Source organism: Pecten maximus, chromosome 6, assembly GCF_902652985.1.
Source record: "Pecten maximus chromosome 6, xPecMax1.1, whole genome shotgun sequence".
Classification (NCBI taxonomy): Eukaryota; Metazoa; Mollusca; class Bivalvia; order Pectinida; family Pectinidae; genus Pecten; species Pecten maximus.
The window spans coordinates 35,662,131-35,684,368 of NC_047020.1; the positions used below are offsets into that span (position 1 = coordinate 35,662,131).

The window sequence follows — 22,238 nt, forward strand, 5'->3', positions numbered from 1 at the left end:
CTTCATTTCCTGGTCATTTTGCCAATCTGCCGGGCGCAGGTTTCCTTTTTAAAAGGTTTTTCCTGAAGTGCTTGTTGACCCATAAAAAGAGGGGTTAGTTATCTGTAGTTTTTTAAAGGCATAGTTCTCGCTCACCTTTGCTAAAAAAATTACGTTTTAATTCTAAAATATGATATATATGTTAAAAGTTTCTGTTTATAATAAACGGCTGTCCCCCTTTTATCAAGGGGTATGCCAAGATTTTACAGCCATTTACATTGTTTGGTATTTTATATTCTGCATTTTTTGGAGCAAACAGAGCTCGAGGATTGGACCAGTTTATGTAGTAGTTTTATAATCTTTAATTTTAGCAGGACAAAAATGTGCCTGGTGCCGATTGATTTCGCGGACCTCACTTATTACCGATACAATTCGTCACCAAAACAATATGCAGTGACCACTGTCAACTCAACTAACAAACCGTGATGTGACACTGGGCATTTTGAAGAGTTGCAGACGTACAGTGTAAATGGACACAAACAGACAAACAATCAATTGTGTTCAGATCATGTACATAATTGTAAAGTGAAGTTCTATGAATACGAGAATACAAAATGTACCAGCAATATCTGATATGTAAATTTTACAAATATATACAGTCAAACTTCATTAACTCGAACTCGGATAACTCGAAAACCCCGTTCAACTCGAAGTATTACTCCGGTCCCGGCAAAAATCCTTCTTTTTCTTAGTAATAAAAACTCGGATAAAACGAACTCGGATAATTCGAAAAACTCGGTTATTCCGAAGTAAAATATTGGTCGCGATATTATAAAACCTATTTAAAATGTACCAGTTATCCCGAAGTTGAAAACATCATTTTCATTTTTAAACAAAATGTGTCAACAAAATACTCATCGTACGTCTCGGTTAAATTGTTTACAATTTCGCGCACGGGAAATTTCCAGTTTTTGTTTCGTTTTGTTATTAAATTACCTTAAACATATCTGACTATTTTTACTGTAAAATCCGTCTTTATTAAGATCCAACAGTATTGATGTTGACAAACAGAACTTACATAATCCCTTTGATGATTAAAGCAGTGCGATAATTATACCCAAGTTACACCAAAGCTGGCGCCTCTGTACAGCTGTCTAGGTCACCATGTGCGTTCAGGCGGAACAATCCGACACACCTGAAATCACAACTATGGCCGGGTAGCGTGTGAATTAATTCCAGGACTTCGTTTCTGTTCGAACTATGATAAACTGTGCATTTCCTGCTGCTACTGCACTTGTCAACACGTGATCTGTGCAGATACATTTGTGTATGTATTATTTGCCGCAGACTTCGTATATTGTTTTTTTTATGATATTTAAAGTGATGAAATTTTGTGTTAATCTTCTCGTCTTTCGCTCACTTAGAAATGGCATGTCGGACACGACTCCCAATCACAAATATACTGGCTTACTTGATTTCAAAACGATATGATAGTATTGTATCATATATAATTTACTTTTTAGAAATGTCGTATCTAGCATAGATAATACATGTAAATACGATTTTGTTATAATTAGTATTTGAAATCAAATAGGCGTGTTTCTGTTAAGGATGCGTGTTTATGCAGAGACCTATAGGTCTCTGGTTTATGTAAATGATTTTTATAGATATAATATACTAACACGTCTACCATGAAACTCGGTTAACTGGAAGACTCGGATAACTCGAAGTTTTTTCACGATCCCGACGACTTCGAGTTAACGAGGTTTGACTGTAGATATACATTGTATGTATACATGAGTATCTGCATGTAATGTTTTTATGTCATTTATTGTGTTATAAGATACAGTGTAGGCCTTACATTTGTAGAGAAATAATTGGGTCCAAATGAAATAATACCAGTTAAAAAAATATTCCCTTTAAAAACAACGATTTAGTTCTTATATTTAGTTTTGTTTTTCCCTCTCTCTCTCTCTTTTTTTTTTTTTTTTTTTTTTTGCTTTTATTTGTTTTTTGGGGTGGGAGGGGGGATTGTTACACTAAATTTCATCATTTCATCATTACTGTATTTTGTATCAGAATTATCAATATTTATCTCTATGAATTTAATTTAGACTTTTACTTTACATCAGTATATTATATGCATTTGTATGTAATCATACTGGTACAAATAGTAAAAAGTTCTTGTTGTGTTTGCCAAATTTCTGTGTATATATGTATGTATCAACTAAAATTGGATAAATTAGATTTTATTGCATTTTACATAATGAAATAAATGGGAGATGAAAAAGTGAGACCTTTTAGTGAATTTCAGTTTTGCAACAGTGGTATATACATTATTGACTGTTTAAGTTTCATTTGAAATTTTGAAGTGTTCTTTAGAATTAATCTGTAATGCCTTGCAAATAATTTTTTTTTATTAGTGTATATATCTGGATGCTTATGATATTGATTATCTCCCATTTCAAACTTCAGGTACATCAGCTTTAGGACTTTATTTATATGGATATTTGTGGTGTGACCAATACTAGAAGATAAATGCCATCCCCTGCCACCAGAGACAGCAGATTTAGGCATCTTTTCCCTATAGCTACACTCTCCCACTATTCTGTCATTGATTAAAATTATATAACTTAATATTTGTGTTGGTGTTGTTTTTCAGCTGCTAACAAGCTGAATCATGCAATTCTGATCTTAAGTAAATTATCATTTTCAAAAACATGGTACATTAATATATATCATTTATACCAAATACCTTGCCTGGCCAATCATATTAAATAAAGTTCAGAATTCTTTATAATCCATAACCAACATGTAGCCAAGGTTTAAGTGTTTATATCAATCAACTTGTTTGTCTGCCAAACTGGATTATTCAAACTGAAAATTTCATCAATAACATATGTTCCTTTGTTGAATTTGGACTTTATTCACTTGTCTATATATTTCTACCTGTCTTTTGTCTGTGAATAAAGTCTAGGACTTCTCTACCAGGAAGACATTCACACACAGAATGATATGGGCAAAGATGGTTATAACCATTTGATTTGCATGCCTTCAATAATTTTAATTTTTATTAGTATAATCTGTTTTTGGTATACTAGTTATACCAGATGCTAGTTATTATGACCTTCATACTATCTCTGTGAACAAGTGTCTAATTATGATAGGTATTGAAAAACTAGAACAAATACAACAAGTGAAGTAGATATGAAACATCAAAATGGTCAGTTGCTAAATTGGTAGCCATGGCAACTAAAAATGGATACAGTATGTACATACAGTTGAAGAGAGAAATTACAATTTTACATTTTCTACATAATGGTAAAATTCGCATTGATAAAATCAGCTTCAATATCATGATTTGGCTACACATGGTAGCTGTTGACAAAAATTATAAAATAGGAAAGGAATAAATATAACTAAATATAACTAAATATATAACTTTTGAAAGATTAATTATTAACGTTAAAACCATGAAAACAACAACCTAATTATAAAGTATGGTTTATGATTAACATTTATAATCCTAATACATTTTGTACAGCAGTCTAAGCTACAAACATGCTACATTTATTTGTGTTTATCCTCATTCCTCAAGAGTCTGATATATCATTAATATTATATATCAGCACTTATTTCACTCTCATCAGCTTAAAATGTATAAAAATATGAAATAAGTATTTTTTGTCATAAAATCATAAATTTTGGTAACCATGGTAACGTCAATAATGCAAAAACACCAATTTTGTTATTTGATTTGAAAAGCTTATATTCTCAAGTTTCTAAATATATATGGGTTGTTTACCAAAAATGTTGACGCAAAAGGATGAAAAATCATGATGAACCAAAATGTCGGATTTTTTTTCAGTTCCATTAAAAAATCCTGGGAGTTAAGGGGTTAAGGCCCTAGGTTACTATGTTAGGACCCTAAGATAGCTATGTTAAGGCCCTAGGTTACTATGTTAGGGCCCTAAGATAGCTATGTTAGGGCCCTAGGTTACTAAGTTAGAGCCCTAAGATAGCTATGGTAAGGCCCTAGGTTACTAAGTTAGGGCCCTAAGATAGCTATGTTAGGGCCCTAGGTTACTATGTTAGAGCCCTAAGATAGCTATGTTAGGGCCCTAGGTTACTAAGTTAGAGCCCTAAGATAGCTATGTTAAGGCCCTAGGTTACCAAGTTAGGGCCCTAAGATAGATATGTTAGGGCCCTAGGTTACTATGTTAGGGCCCTTGGTTACTATGTTAGAGCCCTAAGATAGCTATGTTAAAGCCCTAGGTTACTAAGTTAGAGCCCTTAGATAGCTTTGTTAAGCCCCTAGGTTACTATGTTAGGGCCCTAAGATAGATATAATGTATGTAAGGGGGCTAGGTTACTATGTTAGGGCCCTAAGATAGCTATGTTAAGGCCCTAGGTTACTAAGTTAGAGCCATAAAATAGCTATGTTAGGGCCCTAGGTTACTATGTTAGAGCCCTAAGATAGCTATGTTAGGGCCCCAGGTTACTATGTTAGGGCCCTAAGATAGCTTTGTTAAGGCCCTAGGTTACTATGTTAGGGCCCTAGGTTACTATGTTAGGGCCCTAGGTTACTAAGTTAGAGCCCTAAGATAGCTATGTTAGGGCCCTAGGTTACTAAGTTAGGGCCCTAGGTTACTATGTTAGAGCCCTAAGATAGCTTTGTTAGGGCCCTAGGTTACTATGTTAGAGCCCTAAGATAGCTATGCTAAGGCCCTAGGTTACTAAGTTAGGGCCCTAGGTTACTATGTTAGAGCCCTAAGATAGCTATGTTAAGGCCCTAGATTACTATGTTAGGGCCCTAGGTTACTATGTTAGAGCCCTAAGATAGCTATGTTAGGGCCCTAGGTTATTAAGTTAGGGCCCTAAGATAGCTATGTTAGGGCCCTAGGTACCTAAGTTAGGGCCCTAAGATAGCTATGTTAGGGCCCTAGGTTACTATGTTAGGGCCCTAAGATAGCTATGTTAAGGCCCTAGGTTATTAAGTTAGGGCCCTAAGATAGCTATGTTAGGGCCCTAGGTTACTAAGTTAAAGCCCTAAGATAGCTTTGTTAGGGCCCTAGGTTACTATGTTAGGGCCCTAGGTTACTATGTTAAGGCCCTAGGTTACTATGTTAGGGCCCTAAGATAGCTATGTTAGGACCCTAGGTTACTATGTTAGGGCCCTAAGATAGCTATGTTAAGGCCCTAGGTTACTATGTTAGGGCCCTAGGTTACTATGTTAGGGCCCTAGGTTACTATGTTAGGGGCCTAAGATAGCTATGTTAAGGCCCTAGGTTACTAAGTTAGGGCCCTAAGATAGCTATGTTAGGGCCCTAGGTTACTAAGTTAGGGCCCTAAGATAGCTATGTTAGGACCCTAGGTTACTATGTTAGGGCCCTAAGATAGCTATGTTAAGGCCCTAGGTTACTATGTTAGGGCCCTAGGTTACTATGTTAGGACCCTAGGTTACTATGTTAGGGCCCTAAGATAGCTATGTTAAGGCCCTAGGTTACTATGTTAGGGCCCCAGGTTACTATGTTAGGACCCTAGGTTACTAAGTTAGGGCCCTAAGATAGCTATGTTAGGACCCTAGGTTACTATGTTAGGGCCCTAAGATAGCTTTGTTAGGGCCCTAGGTTACTAAGTTAGGGCCCTAAGATAGCTATGTTAAGGCCCTAGGTTACTATGTTAGGGCCCTAGGTTACTATGTTAAGGCCCTCGGTTACTATGTTAGAGCCCTAGGTTACTAAGTTAGGGCCCTAGGTTACTAAGTTAGGGCCCTAAGATAGCTATGTTAGGGCCCTAGTTTACTAAGTTAGGGCCCTAGGTTACTACGTTAGAGCCCTAGGTTACTAAGTTAAAGCCCTAAGATAGCTATGTTAGGGCCCTAGGTTACTAAGTTAGGGCCCTAAGATAACTATGTTAGGGCCCTAGGTTACTAAGTTAGGGCCCTAAGATAGCTATGTTAGGGCCCTAGGTTACTATGTTAGGGACCTAGGTTACTAAGTTAGGGCCCTAAGATAGCTATGTTAGGGCCCTAGGTTACTAAGTTTAAGCCCTAAGATAACTATGTTAGGGCCCTAGATTACTAAGTTAGGGCACTAAGATAGCTTTGTTAGGGCCCTAAGATAGCTATGTTAGGACCCTAGGTTACTATGTTAGGGCTCTAGGTTACTATGTTAGGGCCTTAGGTTACTATGTTAGGGCCATAAGATAGCTATGTTAAGGCCCTAGGTTACTATGTTAGGGCCTTAGGTTACTACGTTAGGGCCATAAGATAGCTATGTTAAGGCCCTAGGTTACTACATGAGGGCCCTAAGTTAGCTTTGTTAGGGCCCTAGGTTACTACGTTAAGGCCCTAAGATAGCTATGTTAGGACCCTCGGTTACAAAGTTAGATCCCTAACATAGAAAAAACATATTAGTAGGGGTGCTACATAAACTATCATGCGTAAGTAACTCACCCTCTTAGTGGCGGAAAAGCACTCAGGCTACCATAACGTTCACTCCTATCAAAGGGTTGTATAGTGATTAACAAACCTAGGTAGGGTCCAGCTAAGGATTATCACGTGCATGGAAAGGATCATGCGTATTCAAATTTTCCTCTCAATCCATGCATTTTGTACATGCACTCGTCTCTCTCTTACCTCACAATGGCAGCGCAGGTATACACACATTATTGGTCAAATGTTTGTCAGAGTTTGACAAATGCGACATAATGGCATAACAAGGAATATGTTTTTAATTGCAGAAAAATCCCAGAAGATCCAAACAAAATTTACTACCATAACGAAACCGGAGCGATGCTCGGAGGACCAAAATAAGCCCTCGTATCGTGTGTAAAAGGGGGTAAAGATATTAAGATATGGTCACCCAGGACGTCAATGTGTTATTATCCAGACCGTTTAGAAATAAGTGGTTCCAATGTTGCTGGCCATTTTGGTATTTCAAATAGTGATCGATTTATATACGGTTAAATTCATGAGTCCATTACGTTGGTCGAATATATTAGTTAGTACACATGGGCTTATCAAATTAAACCGATGGAATATTGTTGAGCATGTAGAACGTAGCCATCGTGTGATACCCACAGATTTGGTGTGGTATGTAGATGTGTGTTGGGGCTTTACCTTCAGGCATTCTGCCACTGGAACCGAAATCTCAGGAACTGTTGATAAACTGAAAACACACATATTGAATGGAAGACGGGTTCGAGTTCTTTTTGATTCATATTCTATGGAGGCTGACAATATTTTCATGTCAAACAACAATATCATTACTGCGCAATTTCTTAGTCAGATGGACACACTACAACCAATGGTGTTCTCCGACGGAAATTGGAAATGGGTTAGAATATCCACGGACGGGTCGTTCCTGACTGACATCTACGAAATGGGATCATCAACTAAGATAAGTAACAGTGCAATGTCATCAGGAGCCTCCTGGTTTGTACAAAGACGGGAATGGGTCCAGATGCTGGTTACGTCATCTAATGGAACGGAGATGGAAGGTACGAAAACAGCTCTGGTAAAGGCGATTCGCCAAGGGTCAAGTCTGCGTTGTGTTGTTCATTTCGAAACTAAAGACATACTGGTGTTCACTGCAGAAAATACTGAAATCAGCAATGATGGAAACGTCGCCGCAATGATGTTTAGATATATACAGTTCAACGATGGCACACCTGGGCCTTTTATACCTTACTGGAGAATAATGTTCATATGCACAACGGGGAAATGACAAGAATCAAGATTGACTGTTGGGGAACATGTGAAAAGAGGTGAAAAACTGCATAATGTGATGACCCATTGGTTTGTCGATATTTAAAACAGTTGAAAGAAAGAACTATTTCCATAAGTAAATCGTTTAATACTTTAATTCGCTATTTCGAAACTTTAACATTAAATCAGTATATTGAGCAATGTAATGTAATTGCCTAACAATATCTTGATATTCCGAAAGGGAAAAGCTCAACTTTCTACAGATATCGACACTTTCTGGACCCCGATAATCACTGAGGAATACGAGCAGAATTTTAAGAATGTTTTCCCCCTGGAATCTTATATTTGGCCTATATTAAATGTGACTTAATTAAAAAAGTAATTAATTAAGAATGAGTCATCGGCACACTAGTTTTGTTATTGATTTTCTTGGTAATGGCCTACAACAATGTATGGATGTGTCACTCTATGTCGAAACAACTGTCATTTTCGAGACTTTTTTTATACAAAATGATAACAGTTCAGGGAAGTGCTATTCCCTATGACTCAACAAGTAGTTAGAGTTTGATAGATATTGAAATCAACAGCTATTAAAACATATAAAGGGAGGTAACTCACATTTGATTGACAACACTGAGAGATATACGTGTAATAGGTAATTATTTCAATTCTTTATGATCTTCTAATACTCGAAAAATTTGAAGGTTCATCACCGTGAGAAAGCTTTCACACTTTTATGATTAAAGATGTGATGTTGGTATTCATACTTATAAACAAAGCAGTAAATGCACAGGTATCAGTGTCGAATGCATAAGATATATATTGCATGCATTTACATCTCCAGCCATATATTGGAAACATCATCAGCTTAAAGTGATTGTCATGTAAATTGAAATGTATGGCAAACACAATAGGGGGTGGGGGTAGGGTGGGGGGTGGGGGGGGGGGGGGCGTCCGAATACATGACAAACACCAAAGGGGGAGGGCTATTTTTGTCGTGCAATACATTTGTTCTGTTTGATACGCATTCAAGATTTTTAACAACCCATACAGCCATTTCTGAACCTTGGTCAAAGTATCGATGACTTGATGCAGGACATAGTTCCTTTGCAAATAAGTATTATGATATGCATTAGTTGTTGTACGTCAAATCTATGTACATATGGTTGTCGTCAGTTATATAGCTCTAAGCACAGACAATTTATGATATTTATTTCCCCCAATTTTTTAATTCTTTTTTTTTTTTTTTTTTAATTGAAGCATCAAAAGAAACAAGAGGTCGCAATCGGCATTAATGTCAGATACAGCGTAACAAATTGGCCGTCATCCGGTTTCTTATCTGTAGAACTATGGTCAGAACAGATTGTCTGTTTATTATCTGTTTTCACTTGTTTATCATGATGGTGAGATGAGTGTTTGCACCACCATGTGCTTTGTCGCCGTAGACTTACAATATATTATGATATAAGAATAAAAACATGACCTTACTATGGAAATAAATGTAATACAAAACATTGTTGTTATTTTCTATTTTATCACATAAAATTGAGTTAGCCTCCTCTATGACTGGCGGCATGCCTCCTGGCTACATCTTATAAGTATCAGTGCTGCTAACGGGAAATAACTCTAAAAAGCTGTAGTCAACATAGGTTTGAATTATCTTTTGTTGCTGTGTGGAAAATTTGTAAACAATAACTACATAATTGAATTTCTTCTTACACCATTAAAAGTGGCATTATCAATTTCAATGTAGTTGTTGCATACACATCGGAAACATTAAAATGATAATGTATTCTATATCCATACTTTATAAAGTCATCTGACTCAAAGGGTCAGAATGACCTATAGCCATCTTATTTCGTCTGTCGTCGTGCACAGTGCACCGTCCGACGTGCCCGAGTGACGGGGTCCCGAAAAGGGAGACATGGTGAAATTTTGCTTTAAACCATATTCCTCCTTAACCCTTCTGTGGATTACAACCAAACTTAAGTTGAAACATCGGAGGAGGAGGACAATCAGATTTATTTTTGTAACTGAGGATGGTGTTACCCATGGTGTCCGATTGGTGGGGCCCCAAAAAAGGGAACATTGCTGTAATATTGTTTTAAAACCGTACTCCTCCTAAACCTTTCAGTAAATTATAACCATTGGTGTGAAACATCATAAGGGGACGGCAATAATATTTTTTACAAATAATGCTAGTGTGACTCCTTGGGACAGGGGGCCGAAATTATGCTTTAAAACAATACTTCTCATTTCAAGCATAATAAGCGGACGGCAATCATAATTTATATAGATGAGCTAGGCCCGATCTCTAGAGAAAGAAAGGCGTGCTTCCAAAAGGAGAACTTAGGTTAGATATGGCTTTAAACCGCTACTCAGCATTAATGCTTTAATTGATTACAACCTCATTTAGTATGAAACATTCTTTTGGGGGGACAATTAACTTATTTATATAAATAAGGTTGGTCAAATCCATTCGGAGAAAGGGGCGTGGCCCTAAAATGGGAACTTGGCTGAACATTTGCTTTAAGAGGTTTATTTCTCAAATCCATTATAAATCATTATTGTCAATTTATAAAGTTAATAAAAAGCTTCGGATTCTCTATTAAGAGACCACTCTCCACTAAGAGACCGTTTTTTTATTTTTTTTTTATTTTTTTTGAGTGGTCGGTTAATACAGATTCGACTGTATTTGGATTGTCATGCTATAATCATTGACTTTCGTACTATATCGTAGCACCTGTTGCTTTACTTTCTGTAATGGTGAAATTACTCGTTCAATAATGTTTTTCCTCATCGGTGTGTACATACATTATTGCAATTATTCAACATCGAAATATTTTGATAAACGAGAGTACTGGTTAAATGGATTAGATGATTATATAATGTCTTCATAAATGGATCGACATTAACTACGTAGCTCATTCAAAATACACATTACGAGATCTCCTAATAGCAGCCAGTGGCTATCGCATTGAAACAAAAACGGGATGTCCTACGCTATCCAGAGCAAATTGGCATTGCATGAGACTCTTGCAAATGTATAAGGATAAGTATACAGGGTCCTCCTCAAAATATAAGAATCTTCTGCTTCATCGACGTCACCAGTCATACAAACCTCTGTTAAATCCTAGTTAAATCGAATCTCAAAAAGAAAACTAGGAAAGTAAGAATGGAACAAATAGGCATATCAGCATGCATCGAATACCCCTTCATATTGTATAAGATTTAGATATTCTATGAAACCATAAAACTATCCCACGGTTTTAATCAACTTGCATCTCTCAAAATCTTGCGTGGTTAATTTCTCAAACATTATTCAAAATTAGTCATGGAAATTGTAATAATGGGAAGTCCCTGAAGATGTAGTCAAATCGGACATGTGAATACCGAAGGGAGGATATGCAGGAGTGCTGCCATCTGATATGGAAAATAACACAAGCGGTATGAATTTTATATCATGACCCTTATCAGATAGCTTAGTTGTAAGTTATCCCTGCTGGTTAAGTTGGTAGTAAAATCGCGACAAGAGGTTGATGTTGAGGAAATTTATTTCAAAAAGGTTATACAGTGTATATACATGTAAATATATGCGATCGACATGGTCATTAATTATTTTGTTATTTAAAGATAACACTTCCTTTATCACTAGTCCTATGGGTGAACCTGTCTCTCTTCGGTATAATCAGCCTTGCATGAAAACAAAAACAAGTGGGCTAACAGATGGGCACAGTTTGTTCCAACAACTATGCTTATAGTGAGATGGTTGTTCTAGTCACCAAACTTAACAGAAATGTTGTCGACTAGAAATTTATTCATTGTCACGTTTTTATATCTTGAGACCAAAATGAGATTCAATATTTCGTGGCTTGATATAGGAATGTGTTGTGTAATGTCATATTGTTAACTACTGTCATTGTACCTGTGGTATATGTCTGGTGACTGCAACATATTTCTGTTTGCTCCCTTGCGATATCGCGAAACTGGTGCCGACTCCATAGCTTTGCGTCACTGAAATATATTGCCTATGTCTGGTAGGATACCATAACAGGATGCATAGCTATCATTGTATCCGAGTCTTGGCCAGAGAAAGTTACGAAAGCTTTCCTGAAACATTCAACCAAACGCCGAATGGACTAAAGAGATAATTCAGAAGAAGAAGAAACTAGAAAATATGATATATTTAGACATATCATCAATATGCAATGATGGCAACAGATTCAAATATAAACTACTACTTTCAGGGCAGTAACAGCTCTTCATTTTTCACATCCTAAAGATATGCTAATCATTTTGCTTATTTGATACAATTATTCATTATTTAGGTAACAATTAAATCCTGATATCAATATACAGTTTCTGACACAGGAAATTTTAAAAGTTCTAAAATGAAATCTAAGTATTTATATATATATATATGGACAGTAAGTTGGTTTGTGGTAAGCCCCTGTGGTGTCTGCAAGTTGACGCTACAGGTCGGCTTTATACTCTCCAGCGTGGTCTTGTTAATACAATGTCCATGCCAACCGATATCACCATTCATGTGATCCTAAATCAATAGTAACAATATTAATAATATAAGACATTCAACACTCGCAAAAGATGACTGGTTACGAAAAGATGCTGATACAGCGTATATCGTGATTACTACAACACGCTATAAAAGAAGAAGAGGTGTGAGCAGATTGATCACACAGCGAGTAGCAACCGGGGCGGTACGTAATCATGTACAGGGGGACAAGGATTGAGGTTCCTAGAAAGTTCTACATCTTGAAACAGTTATCGATTTTTGTTGGAATCATCACCACAGGTATATATTTAACTTTAGAGTCTTTAATTTTTCTCCTATTGACGTTGTGGAAAATCGATTTTTATTTTGGATTTTTAGATTGAAATTATCAAGGCTATTTTTTGTGTGAAGATGTATCATAATTAGATAGGGAATAGTAGCCTTTTTATCTACACATGGATTAACAAAGAAAATGTTTTAGCTTAAATTAACCTTCAATAATACAAATAAAATGAACATTGTATAAACAAATACTATTTATGCAAAGTATATTATGTAAATATTATGTAAACATAAATACATTTTTGACCTCGAAATAGAGCACAACAACAGGACACTCTTTGTAAAATAATCTTTCTTGGGAACCGAAATATTTTTTATATAATTTTTCAAATGATGTCTTTATAATTGCAGTTCCAAGTATTTGTGTTGGGACTTCTAAAATTCGACATCAAAACTGGCAAGTACGACAAACGACCACTCTTTGTGATTTACCAGCCAATGCAGAAAGATTGACGATCACAGTCAAAACTTTGTCACAATGCCTTGCTTACACGCAGCCACATTTTGCAGAAAGTGGATTCGTCACATACAATGCAACTTCTGGATTATGCACGATTCCAGATCCGTCCGCAATGCCGCGTTCGTTTGGACAGATGTATGAAAGTGATCTCACATCAGTTAGCGTGGAGGATCCAATACCAGGTGAGTTATCTTTAAGATTAGACCCCTCCCCCTTCTTATGAGAATATTGTCAATCCTGTTTGAACTTAATTGGCTTTTACTGACTTCTTCAAAACAAATCTTGTTTTTGACATAAAACAGTCTAGCTTAGTATCACCATTCCGATATGTTTAGTTCTTTCACAAATAAAAACAATATAGATACAATAAAAATGTTTGAGGACAGACAGGAAACAAAATTTACAAAAGAAAAACACAAATGAGTAAACTTAAAGCACTTAATTGTATTTCCTTTGATAATATATATTAATCTCTTGTTGGAGATAATTGTTGCGATATATTTCCTCTTATTCCGGTATAGATTTACATAAAAAACAACCCCGAGAGATAGATAATACATTGCTTTTGTCAATTTATTCCCGTCGATATTTTGAGTAATACCTAATACTATTAGATCCATGAACATTGGCCCCGCATTAGCTTTGATGCTTGCTTAAAGCTTGTTCGACCTGGACGTACTAAATCAATTTGATCTAATTATCTTCAGTATCTCTTTGGTATGAGTTTTTTTCGAGAAATTGATTTTTAGAATACCATTGATGTTTTGAAATTATCCATATACCATAATTGAACTGATTTTAAGCATGGAAAATATCGACGACTGTATTGATACGATAATCCCGTTTCACGGATATACTCAATTACCTGTATATATTTCTGTTCAGAAATTGATATTTCATACTTGTGTATTAAAATGTCATAGACCCTATATATCTTCAATAATTGTCATCCCTTAAATTACGTGAGCGATTCGTTTCAAACCTTGCAACTAACACCGGACGTCAAAGCGGAGAAACTTGAAAACATCTGACGTGGAGATACGATTTCGTATGATGACTTTGCATCCTATAGTCAAAAATCCAATAATGCATTATTATATTGCAGAGTTTTCACCTTGAATAGCGCAATCAAGATACTGTTTTGTTTGATGAACGTAATTATCCGGTGACAAGATTTAAATTCCAGCAAGAGAGGTTATACATATGTATTTACTTGCCTTTGTGAAGAAGGAAGATGCACAGATGCTAATTGGATAGCTTGTAAATGAAAGGGGCAACGGAGAATACCGACATTATAACAAAATCGCATTTTAAACTCGAAATCGATAAAACTGCCAAAAAAGGAATAAAAATCTCGACTTGCATGAAAGATGGTTACTATGGAAAATCGAACATAAATACAACGTTCATTGTTGAATGTATACTTGTAACATTGTGCTTGCATTGGATAATCACGAATGTTTGTACCCACGAGATAATTTTAAAGCACCAAACCACGGCAGAAAGAACACAATAACATTAAGTGCTCCACAGTACGTGCCAGTACCAGTGCCAATAGCAACGCAATAATATACGCTAATCACGTTTGCAAAGGCAGCAGGATAAAACTAGCAAGCGCACAATGAAAATACACAACAATTAGATATTATCATAACCGGACAATCGCAATTACACAATGAATGAATATATATATAAATATGTATATCATATTATATTTATATTCTGTGTTGCATTTGCCTATATGTCGTTAGTAAACCAAATTGTATTCTTGAGACTGTATACTACAATTTACAGTGATTCGGTCAGTGTAGGAATACAGTCCCAGGTGTTGCAGGTCAAAACAATGGCCGCCAGTTACTTTCGGCCTGGAGAGCTTTAAAATGCTAGCAATTATAATCCACAACAAAAAAATAAAGCCAATTCACACGTTATGAGAGTAATATTTTATAATTAAAACAAAATGTAGTCATCACAAAATAACAATAAGCGCCGTTCTTGATCTAGGAATTATCAAATTGTCAAAGTCAATGTCGTCACACTCACAGGGGCTCGTTTCCGAATTTTCAGAAATGCAAGACACGACATTAAACATTAGCATTAAAAGTCCAGTATTTATATAAAGAAAATCTCGTGAAAAATCGGGAGTATGGATATGGTTTCCGGTTGTGTATGTATATTGGATTTTAGTTTTGTGGTTAGTCACTGATGTCAAAGGCCTACCTTACAAAATCGAGCCCCTATGAAGTTGAAAATCGTCTGCTAGGATGTGACTGGTTAGACTTGAATCTGTTTCGAACGAAAGACAAACGTATCCTTGGAATTGTTTTCACCTACTGTCAAGACGACTTTCATTTAGAATCTAAGAACTGATATTCTTCTGAAAATAACGTAAATCCAGTCGATAGAAACTTAGGTGTTTCCGAGGAATCGAGTCTATCCTGTGCAATACCCGTTCAAAGCCGCATCACTTCTAAATGCTAACCGTATAGCATTGCGCCGAAAAAAGGCTTGGATTTTAAACAATCTGAAATTATGCAATTGTGAATAATTTGACGATATCTACAAACGTATATGAAATAAAAAATAAAGTCAAATTTGTGCAAAATCATTGTATGTGTTTGCTATTAATAACGACACGAGGGACTATATTATTCCTTCTGGAAATTTCGGCTGTTCCGGTATTTGAACAAGATGACGTCAGTGATATGGTAAGCGGCAAATTTAAACGCGTCATAATCTACAGTAAATAAAAAATCTTTATGAATGTAAATATAAGCATTGAACTGTTACCAAATGGTAGTATACAGTCGATATGAATACAATTTGGGTGACAGATAAATATTTCATGTCGCCCTACCTAACGGGCGACATTCTATTTATCTGTCACCCAAATTGTATTCATATCGACTGTATACTAGGTAACAGTTCAATGCTTAAATGACCGCTCTCTGAGTCTCTACGTTAAAACGCGGACCCATGGAAGAACCACCGAGTTAAACTCATAGATTTTTTAAAAATATTCCTTATTAGATACTTAATCACCCATTACTATTTTAAAGTATGAAACACTATTTGCAATATACAAAAGTGTCAATATCAACAATTGTCGAAAGGTTTGCATAGGGACTAGCCTAAACTGGCTATACTAGTACACGAATAGATTATGACAACCTTCATTTGGTTCAACAATGTCGTCCATCTTAACCGTAATAAAATCATATCATAAATAATAAACTCATAATTCCACAGAACAATTTTATAAGTTAAACCTGATTTTTATAATTAAGCATTCTACTTATTTATGTAATTTGATTAGTTCTTTCTCTTTTTTTTCTTTTAGAACCTTGCAACAATTTCTCCTGGACCATTTCATTTAAAACGCAGCCAAATGGAAACGCGGTCTTTGGAGATAAAGCCTCACTATTTGACATCCTGGACAACGGTGCAGATTTCAAAGTCCAAGTCGGAGAAAATATCTTTCTAGAATCTTCATACGTGTTACAGAAGAACAGTGAGCGTTGTGTGGCGACGCCATTTGTAATATCAAAATGGAGTTGGGATACATTAAATCCGGATTTATACTGGGAAATAACGTTAGTATGTACCGACGGAAAGGTTTTTGTTGTCAAGCAGTCCCTTGGCGTCAACACTCTCATCAGCTCAGGATATGAGAACGTGAAAGTCACCTGGTACACAAGGTAGAGATTTTTACAATTAATAAGTAATAATTTTCTTTCAAAAATGATTTTAATAAAAAAAAAAAAAAAAAAAACACAATTAAAACTGTACACAAATGTAGATGCAGTTGCAATTGTGATCTTTTTATTATTATTATTCGACGTATTTAGGCGAATTTATTGATGTTTACATATGAAATGAACATTAAACTTAGTCATAAAAACATTTATGTAAAGATACTTAAATAGCTTAATATGACTTAAATAATAGATGGGTACTAAACGGCCACTTCAAATAAACAAAATTGTGTCTCTTGTGCAATATCATAATATATTTGAAATTTACCTTACCTGCCGACAGAACTATATATCCGGTTTTGTTCAAGGATCAATATGATATTTATCTGTTTGTTTTTTCGTTTATAAACAGCTCCTCGCGAAAGCGGGGCCCCAATAGGGGAACTTTGGTGATTTTTTAGTATAAAACCCAACTCCATCTAAACCTTTTGGTGGATGCAACCAAATTTGGTATGAAACATCATTTGGGGAGGGCATTTACGTTTTATGTAAATGAAGCTGGTCTGATCCCTAGGGCCAGAAGGGCGAGGCCCAAAAAGGAAACTTCGGTGAAGTTTTGCTTTAAAATCCTACTCCTACGCCGTCCGCCGTGCGTAAGACTTTTTATTTTAAAACGCTACTCCTCCTTAACCCTTGGGTGGATTAGAACTTTTGTTGTGAAACATCATTTAAAGAGAACAATCATATTTTTATAGAATTGAGGCTTTTGTTACCCCTGTGGCCACAGTGGCGGGGCCCGAATGGGAAACTTTGGTAAATTATTGCTTTAAAACCCTACTCCTCATTAACCCTTTGGTGGATTACATCCAAATTTGGTTTGAAACATTATAACAGGATGGTTATCACAATTGATATAAATGAAGCTTGTGGGCCCCCTGGGACAGAAAGGCGAGGCCCTAAAAGGAGAACTAAGCAAAACTTTAAAAGTTTTAAAAAGCTTTAAAATCGTACTTGTTCTGAATGACTTTTATTTATTACAACCAAATTTGGTTTGAAACATCTTAAGGGAACAACAATCATAATTTATTTAATTTAGACCGGTCTGATCCCTGGGAAAAGAAGGGTGGGGCACCCAAAAGGAACACTTAGATTAAATATTGCTTCAAAATGCTACTTCTCATTATTGCCTTAATTGATTACAATAATATTTAGTATGAAACATCATTTGGGAAAGGAAATCCCTCATTGATATAAATGAAGTTTGCCTCACCCATTGGGACAGAGGGGCATGCGCCAAAAATGGGAATTTGGCTGAAATTTGCTATAAGCTGTTGCTCCTCTTTTAAGCCAAAATGGATAAAAAAACCAAAATTGATCTGAAACATAACTGGCTGCGTATAGATAGTTTATGGTAATAATGCTGGATTGAGGGGTGTGTCCCTGCTGTAAGTGTTTGTCAGATGACCGTTAAGTCCCATGGGCCTCTTGCTTGTTCTCTTATAAACCTTATATTGTATGCAACATAAAGTGTAGTAGGCCATAACGGTTGTTTGGATAAAGATTAAAACATGTTAAGAAATTGCATTACGATAATGAGATGTCGCTTTGATTTTCATGTTGAAATTGATCAGATGTACATACACATAGTCAACAAAAATCCACCTAATATGACGATACCTGGTGATGGACGTTTCAGCTACATCGATCGATTGATAGTTGTTTGTGGCAATGTGGTTAAGAGTCGTGTTTATCTACAGCTGTCGGCATGATGATCGCATTGTTGCATCCCCGGTACACTTTACAATATTAATATATAACTTACAGGTGCGATGATATGGCTTTGATATAATTTAATGTTTGCGAATTAACATTATGGAAATGTAACAATCTAGGTATATGACACACTGCTCTGGAACAATAACCATCGCTGTGTCAAAATATTATCAAATCAAATAAATGGGAGATAGCTCTCGCGTTGGTACAAAGCACAATATGGAAACAGTATTTATCGATTAAATTGGTTACAGGTTACATGGGAATATAAGGTATAGTGGATGATATCCTTCATGTCAATTGTTAAGTTAATTAGCACGAAATCAGCCTGTTCTTAATAACACATTTGCTTGTTTCACTTCCTCACACATTCTTGCAGGAGAGAAATTCAGTATCCAGTATGAGAGGTAAACTTAAGAATATATATACAGCACAAACAGTCTATAACGGTTGGTTTTAAAGGTTCACTGATATATAAACTATATCTGTTCTAAATGTCTATTGTTCTATCGTTGTTTGTAAGAAAATATCAATAAACGAATATTTAATCTATTTCATTTACAGCCATTTCTTACGGTCTGTATCTTTTAATTGCAGAAAACTTCCAGAAGATCCAAATCATTTAAATCCTGTTTACCATCATCTAGCAAATGGTTTAATGGTAGGAGGGTCAAAGGGTAATATTATATCGTCCGTAAAGAGAGGGAAAAGTATCAAAATATGGTTAAATATAAATATGCTACCGAGTGTTACTTCTCTACAGCGTTTAGAAGTCGACGACTGCGATGTCGTCGGCCAGAACATATTTCGAGTTGGTGTCAATTTAAATCCTTTGAAGTTTATGACCCCATTGTACTGGTGGAATGCTTTGGTTTCTACGCTTGGATCAGTGTTAAAATCACGCTGGTATATAGGGGAGCATATACATAAATCCAATTCAGTCTCGTCATATGATTTGGCGTGGTATGTAGATGTATGTTGGAGCTTGGCCTTTGTGCATTCAGCCACCGGAACCGAAATATCTGGAAATATTGGAAATCTAAAAGCACACATTTTGATCGGCAGACGAGTTCGAGTTCTTTTTGATTCATATACTATGGAGGCTGACAATATTTTCATATCAAACAACAATATCATTACTGCGCAATTTCTAAGTCAAATGGACACACAACAACCAATGGTGTTCTCTGACGGACATTGGAAATGGGTAAGAATATCCACGGACGGGTCTTTCCTGACTGACATTTACGAAATGGGATCATCAACTAAGATAAGTAACAGTGCAATGTCATCAGGAGCCTCCTGGTTTGTACAAAGACGTGAATGGATCCAGATGTTAGTTACATCCTCTAATGGGACAGTGGTGCAAGGTACTAAAACAGCTCTGGTTGAGGCGATTCGCCAAGGGTCAAGTCTACGTTGCGTTATTCATTTCGAAACAAACGACACGCTAGTTTTTACTGCAGACAATATTGAAATCAGCAATGATGGGAACGTCGCCGCACAGTTGTTCAGGTATATACAGTTTAGCGACGATAAATTTGGGACTTTCGTACCATACTGGAGAATAATGCTTATGTGCACAACGGGCAAATTACAGGAATCAAGATGGACTGTTGGGGAACATGTGAAAAGGGGTGAAAACGTGTATGACGTGGGGACCCATTGGTTCGTCGATAAATAGATTCGTGATATCAATATGTGCAATGATTTAAATGTTACTTTTATGTTTTGATTTGTCTTTCCATTTGATCAGAACTTTGGACAAGGATTGGATTTTTATTTTTTTTTAATGATTTTTTGCAATAGGGAAGATTGGTTACTTTTGTATTTTTCCCGCTATATCATCATCGCCACGTTTGCAGCCGACAGTTTTATACAATTTAACAAATTGTAATTCGATTGACTTGATGCTATCTTGATTTGTTTGGTTTTACTTATGATTTACCCTACAACAAATACTGAAAAATCTACGACTTCATGACATATATTTCAATTTTTTTATGGTCAAATCTGTTTAACGACAGAATGCACTACTATTTTAGCGACGAGACAAAAGTACAAGAAAATAAAGACAGTGGGAACGTGTTCTGGTCGACATCATAATATCATTCGAAAATATGCTTTTCTTGCGTGATATGTAGTCGGGTGTCCTCGATGAAATAAAAACCGCTTACGCTTCGAAACATTTGGTCCAATTATCGTTGTACTTTTTCATGGCTCTCCATGAGCGTCGAGTTGTTTTTTCTTTCATTTTTTTAATCATTATGACAGCAATACAGAATGTCTCTTAAATCTGCACAATCTGCTACAACTAGCACTTACTACAGTACGCTCACTACAACGTGTGATATGCGTAAGTAACAAATAAACAAATTGGTCAAACATTAGCACCTTTCAATACAAACTGAGATTTACAGTAGTATGTCAAAAATGAGTTCGCAAAGTGGATTTCTACTATGTAATTTTACGGTATTTTTCCTATTATCAATCAATGGTGATGAAATATCCCGATGTCAGCAAAACTCTGAAATATATTTGTTTAAAATTTCTTTACGTAATTAATTTCCGTTTTAATTTACAAGAGAAATCAAGTTATTTACATCATGAAATTTTCGCAACGTCATTTTGATGATACTTTTGTAAAGAATGTGATGGAACACGTTGCCGTGGGAAAAACGGCTGTTGATTTTTATTTCTACCAATACGTGCATCTGAAACTATATCTTATGTATGACATCAGAGGTATTGATAAAGAATGTTAAAGATGCATTTTCAATAGCAAAATACAATGGGGCAAACTCAATTAAGTCGTGCTACTATCCAATTGCATCAAAATGTTGCAGAAAAGTTAATATACAGTTCCTACGTCGACTATCATAACGTTATTCTACAGATAACTTACCTGTTCTAGTGTTACCTGTTCTAGTGTTACTTTTTCTATTGTTACCTGTTCTAGTGTTACTTGTTCTAGTGTTACTTGTTCTAGTGTTACCTGTTCTAGTGTTACTTGTTCTAGTGTTACCTGTTCTAGTGTTACTTGTTCTAGTGTTACCTGTTCTAGTGTTACCTGTTCTAGTGTTACTTGTTCTAGTGTTACTTGTTCTAGGCTTACCTGTTCTTGTCTTAACCTTCCTTTCTTAAGAAGCTGTAACGGTATACGTTCCGTCCGTATCGATGTCATACAATTTGTACTACATAACATATATGTGTAATAATTATTGTTCTTTGTGGTAATTCTGCATTATTGCATGTTGATATATAAGGAAGGGTATATTTACACGTAGTTATTTCAAATTGTCATTCTTCATTACATGTATATACCTTAAAGAGAAGGGTTCCGAGGCACGAGCAAACATGCCATTCAAGCATGATAACACTACCTCATAGAACTCCACTCGATAAGTACAAATATATCAGTATGTATGATTGAAATACCTCAAGAAAACGAGTAATGTGCTGGTTGGAACGTGTATGGAAGAGGCAGGTTCAGGAAATAGAGGTTACACAACGAGTGGTTGTTGGATATGGAATTTATTTCACACGAGTAAGTTATTTTTTAAAAGTTACAAAAGACACGAGCTTTAGCGAGTGTTTTTTGCAACTTTTAAAAAATAACTTACGAATGTGAAATAAATTTCATATCCAACAATTTCGAGTCGTGTGACCTGTTTCTACCACAATAATATCGGCTTGAATCAAAGGGAAACGTGGCCAAGTATAATTTCGCGTATGCAAATAAAGTGTACCGGTGACGTCCGGGAC

At 35.9% G+C, this 22,238-nt stretch overlaps 1 protein-coding gene and 1 long non-coding RNA gene across 2 annotated transcripts; both read left to right on the forward strand.

Annotated features, from left to right (window-relative positions):
* The first annotated feature begins 264 nt into the window (after positions 1–264).
* LOC117329652 lies at positions 265–2,616 on the forward strand. The gene is made up of 2 exons (XR_004533247.1): positions 265–1,306; positions 2,455–2,616. It is a non-coding gene; the product is annotated as an uncharacterized LOC117329652 (long non-coding RNA).
* Positions 2,617–12,389: 9,773 nt separating this feature from the next.
* Positions 12,390–20,635, forward strand: LOC117329653. The gene is made up of 4 exons (XM_033887686.1): positions 12,390–12,503; positions 12,897–13,187; positions 16,346–16,703; positions 19,071–20,635. The coding sequence occupies exons 1-4, from the start codon at positions 12,419–12,421 to the stop codon at positions 20,155–20,157; spliced, it is 1,821 nt and encodes a 606-aa protein (XP_033743577.1). The 5' UTR covers positions 12,390–12,418; the 3' UTR covers positions 20,158–20,635.
* Positions 20,636–22,238: the final 1,603 nt, after the last annotated feature.